General features: G+C 39.9%; 1 protein-coding gene across 1 annotated transcript; it reads right to left on the minus strand.

The window, feature by feature from the left end:
- Positions 2,303-3,945, minus strand: LOC104747266. The gene has a single exon (XM_010468874.1). It carries the CDS (start codon positions 3,755-3,757, stop codon positions 2,543-2,545), a length of 1,215 nt encoding a protein of 404 aa, XP_010467176.1. The 5' UTR covers positions 3,758-3,945; the 3' UTR covers positions 2,303-2,542.

The raw sequence follows: 4,524 nt of genomic DNA on the forward strand, positions 1-4,524 counted from the left end.
CCCCGAGATAGTAGCCTGGCAGGCCAGCCCCCAGCCCGTTTTTGTAACCGATCTTGGACGAAAGAGAAAATTTTGGTTTTCGATCCACCAAGACTTTCCGGGATTCCCAAATAAGAATTCATACCACCTAAAGTGGTAATCCCCAGGATACCTTTTAAATCTTCACGCACATCCGCATCTACTGTATGTCCAAATTGAACGGAAGATTTCTGGAAGTTTATCCTCTGTCTAGAAATCCTCTCATATTGCCTAAGAATCCCCAAAATAACTTCACACTGTTCTTTTGTTGCCCGACAGAAAAACAGACTATCATCTGCAAACAATAAATGTGAAATCGCCGGACATGCAGTGGAAACCTTGATACCCGTAATAAGCTTAAATCGTTCCGCTTTCTGTAAATTTGCAATAAGGACCTCAGTACAGAGGATAGAGAGATAAGGTGACAAGGGGTCTCCTTGACGGAGCCCTCTTGACGGAATTATGGATCCATGGGGTTGACCATTTAATAAGACACTATATTCCACTGATGTCACGCACCACATGATCCAGGAAATCCATTTTTCACAAAAACCAAATTTCCGTAGTAAGGAATCAATAAAGGACCATTCTACCCGATAATATGCCTTACTCATATCTGTTTTGATGGCCATGAACTTGCCCTTACAAGAGGGAATAGTTCGAAGACCGTGAAATATTTCCTGAGCAATCAAAATATTATCCGTGATTAAACGGCCTTCGACAAACGCCGATTGTGTCTCAGAAATTAAAGCTGGTAGAAACGTTCGCAACCGCTGACATAAGATTTTTGAAATAATCTTGTACCCGACATTACATAGGCTAATGGGGCGCCATTCAGTCATCCGGGTCGGTTTCTCTACTTTCGGGATAAGACAAATGTTAGTCCTATTGAGGCGTTTTTCAAAGCTCCCCCCCTGAAAGAAAGATTCCACCGAAAGCTTTAAGTCAGCTTTAACCGTATCCCAAGCGCGCTGATAAAACAGGGCCGTCATGCCGTCCGGTCCCGGGGCTTATCAGGATGCATCATAAATAGAGCCTCTTTAATTTCCTTTTCTGTGACTGGCTTAGTCAATTTCTCATTAATATCGTCCGTTATAGAGGTGCTTATTTCACCCAACGAGTCATCTATTTCTGAGGGTTCAGTGGACATGAACATCTCCTGGAAATATGAGGTTGCGATATTCTGGATCTGAGGCTCCTCTGTAGTCTAGTGGCCGAACTCATCATGCATTCCAACAATCTGATTATTAGCTCTTCTTAATTTCGTTTGGGCATGAAAATAACTGGTATTTTGGTCTCCGAAACGCATCCACTTGCTTCGGCTCTTCTGATACCAGTAAATTTCCTCATCCCAATAAGCTTCACGCAATTTCCAATTCAATTCCGAAATAACCTCAACAGAACTAGAGTCATCCTCCTGAGCATTTGCTAACTGGGATTTTAAATCCTCAATTGTTTCCCGGCCAAACGGGGCCTGAGATTTCCTCCAGCGGGAAATGGCTTGGCGGCACTTTATTATTTTGTCCATTAAATTCCCATGTTCCCCTGTCTCCCCTGAATCCCAGCCCTCTGAGATAGCTCCAAAGAAACCCTCTTTCTCCAGCCATCGGCGGTCAAAGCGAAAAACGCTCCTCCCTCTTTTTACCGTATCTTCTAAAGAGGCTAACACCGGTTTATGATCCGAGGCTATCATTGGTAGATAATCTGTGAACGCATTCCGAAATAAGTCATGGAGTTTCTCATTGGCTAGGGCGCGGTCAAGACGACACCTAATTGGCTTTTTATCCCGCCAACCACGCCAAGACAAGCTATCCCCAACCGCTGGAAACTCTAATAATCCACAATGCCGGATCATTGTGTTAAAATTCACAAAAGAAGAGGCGTGGCGGAGCCTTCCGCCCCGTTTTTCGTGGTTACCTTTGACTTCATTAAAATCACCTATAAGGAACCAAGGGGCATCACGAGATAAGCCAATCCGCGTTAATCTTTCCCATACTAGATCTCGTTTCGTTGGAACCGGATCACCATAAACAAAAGTAAAATAAATAACATGTCCTTTATAAGTAAGTTCCAAATCAATCAATCGATTGGACTCAAATAAAATTGAAACATCAAAAGTATTATTATAAAATAGGGCCAAACCGCCACTACATCCAATAGGATCAACTGTTTTTAAATTTGAATAACCAAAATGACCAATATCGTTTCATTAAAAAAGAAAAANAAAAAAAAAAAAAAAAAAAAAAAAAAAAAAAAAAAAAAAAAAAAGAATCTACATGCACACCTTTTTTCTTAATGAAAAATGATTTACATAAGTATTTAATATTCTTGAAATCATAGCGGTTTGAACCAAATTTTTTCATGTTTACTATAAAATGTAATGAGATCAATAAAAGTACCTTTTTCCCTGGCTTACTAGTATAAATTTCATGATTCAGTAGCAAAATCGACAAGGTTGAAAAATAGAGAAACATAATGAGAAATAAATCATTTAGAATTGAAGGAATAGGGTTTGAAGTTTTATTCACTTCTTTTTCTTCTTCTTCTTGGATGCTTTTTGTCCACTAGAGCCACCACCACAAACAATGGAACACTCAATGCCACAAATGTTACCAAAACAAGAAAACAATCCATTATCTCCTCCTTTCTTGTTGTTCCTCCCACCTTGCTTCGCGAGCGGAGCTCCAACCATCTGAGTATTTCTTGGGACGATTTCATTGGGCTTGTAACTTGATTTAGGGTTGAAGTTAGAGTTTGTTTTGTAGTCAGAACTTGGTTGATAACTTGAACCGACGTCTACAACCACTGGTAGATTGGCTTGCCACCTTTCTAGCTTAGAACGAAGACCCTCAACGCTTCGTTCACCAACACTTATCACAGTACTTTCCGCATCTTTCCCTGTAAGAGCCTTCTCCTTTGCAATTTGGGCAGCAACCACTGAGGCTGAAGGACCCAAATCAGACTCTGTAATAATGATCGGTCTTGACCTCATTGGTGTTCCATATTCGATATTGTTTCTTTTGGGAGTATATGCTGTCTTGTTCCTTGGCCTCATCGGTGTCCCATACACGATTTGTTGCTTTTTTTGCCTCAACAATGTATTTGGTGTTTTCCTCTGGGGCTCGTACACAACCATCTGAGAGTCAGATGAAAACTCATCTTTCTCAAAACCTGAGTTTGTAGTAGAACTCACACGGGATTGTGTCACCTTCCTTGGCGAATCCACCATTGAGCTTGTATCGCTTTTCGACCGTCGAAGCCCTACAGGTTTTGAAGATATGTTTTTCTTGTGAAACAACAAATCTTCTTCAAACAAAAGAGGCATGCTTTGGCCCGAGTTATCGATAAGCCCCACCGCAATGTTTAGGAGGCCGTGAGGGCGGCCCGAGGCACGAAGAACCTCTAGGGTAACAAATCTCATAGCTGAAGAAGGGCTGACAAGGTCACTTATTAAGGCTTGTACCGTGCCAACATGAATGTCTTTGAACCAATGTAATGCATAGATCTCTATAACAACTATTGATGTGGCATCGTAGAGTGCTTCCTCATCAAGACGAAACACAAACTTGTCGTTCCATGTAGGGCTTGTTCCACCCGTATTGTCGACTCGAGTCGTCAATTTACGCTCTGGATCAATCCAAGCGATAGCATATGTCTTCATACACCGTGCCACAGGCGCTAATTCTTGGGCCGAAATAATATTCAGCTCCAAGATTTGACATGGTGCAAGAAAAGACATTTTGTTCTTTCTTGCCAAAACTAAATCTGAGAGAAACCAAAGCAAATGGAGAGGATGAAATTTATTTTCGTGGTGGATACAAAGACAGTTCCGTCGTCGTCCTTGGAGGGGACGACGAAGGAAAGCAATGCATGAAGATGAAAATGGAAAAGCAAATTAACAAAGACACCCAAAAATAATAACAAGCAAAAAAAGAATATTTTTTTTTCGTTTATTAATTTCTTGTTTTGGTTTTTGTTATTTTAGAACACCGAGTCATTTGCATTACTTTCCGTTGACTACTATTTTCTTTCAATAATCTTCTACCGTTATTTTTAGATCTCTCTGTCCCTATTCTCTTAAATCTGGTTAATTTCTGTTATTTTTCTCAATAATTCTGGAATTTGTAGACATTTGTAATTGTTACAATTAGAGATGTACTTATTAGACAAAATAGAAGCTATCTGTGTGGTTCTCTTTGGTGTGTTCTTAGAAAGTAAACGATTGTAAGTAATTATATATAAAAAAAAGCATACGGTATGATTGAGTGAGAGTGTACTAGCACATCGAAATGATTACCGTTGGTTTGGCTATGGATTTTTTTTTCTCTTTTAGTATATATAAGGCTATTAGGGATAACAACGACGTTGAATTTGTTTTAAATTCACAAGGTAAAATCAAATTAGTAACCCAATTTTTGTAGAGAAAATGTCTGCGCAGTGGAGTAGTTTGAAGAGGAGTGAGTTTTCGTCTCAAAAGTCCCTTTCTATGTTCTGACAATCTCAAAA

This window comes from Camelina sativa, chromosome 15, assembly GCF_000633955.1.
Source record: "Camelina sativa cultivar DH55 chromosome 15, Cs, whole genome shotgun sequence".
Lineage (NCBI taxonomy): Eukaryota > Viridiplantae > Streptophyta > Magnoliopsida > Brassicales > Brassicaceae > Camelina > Camelina sativa.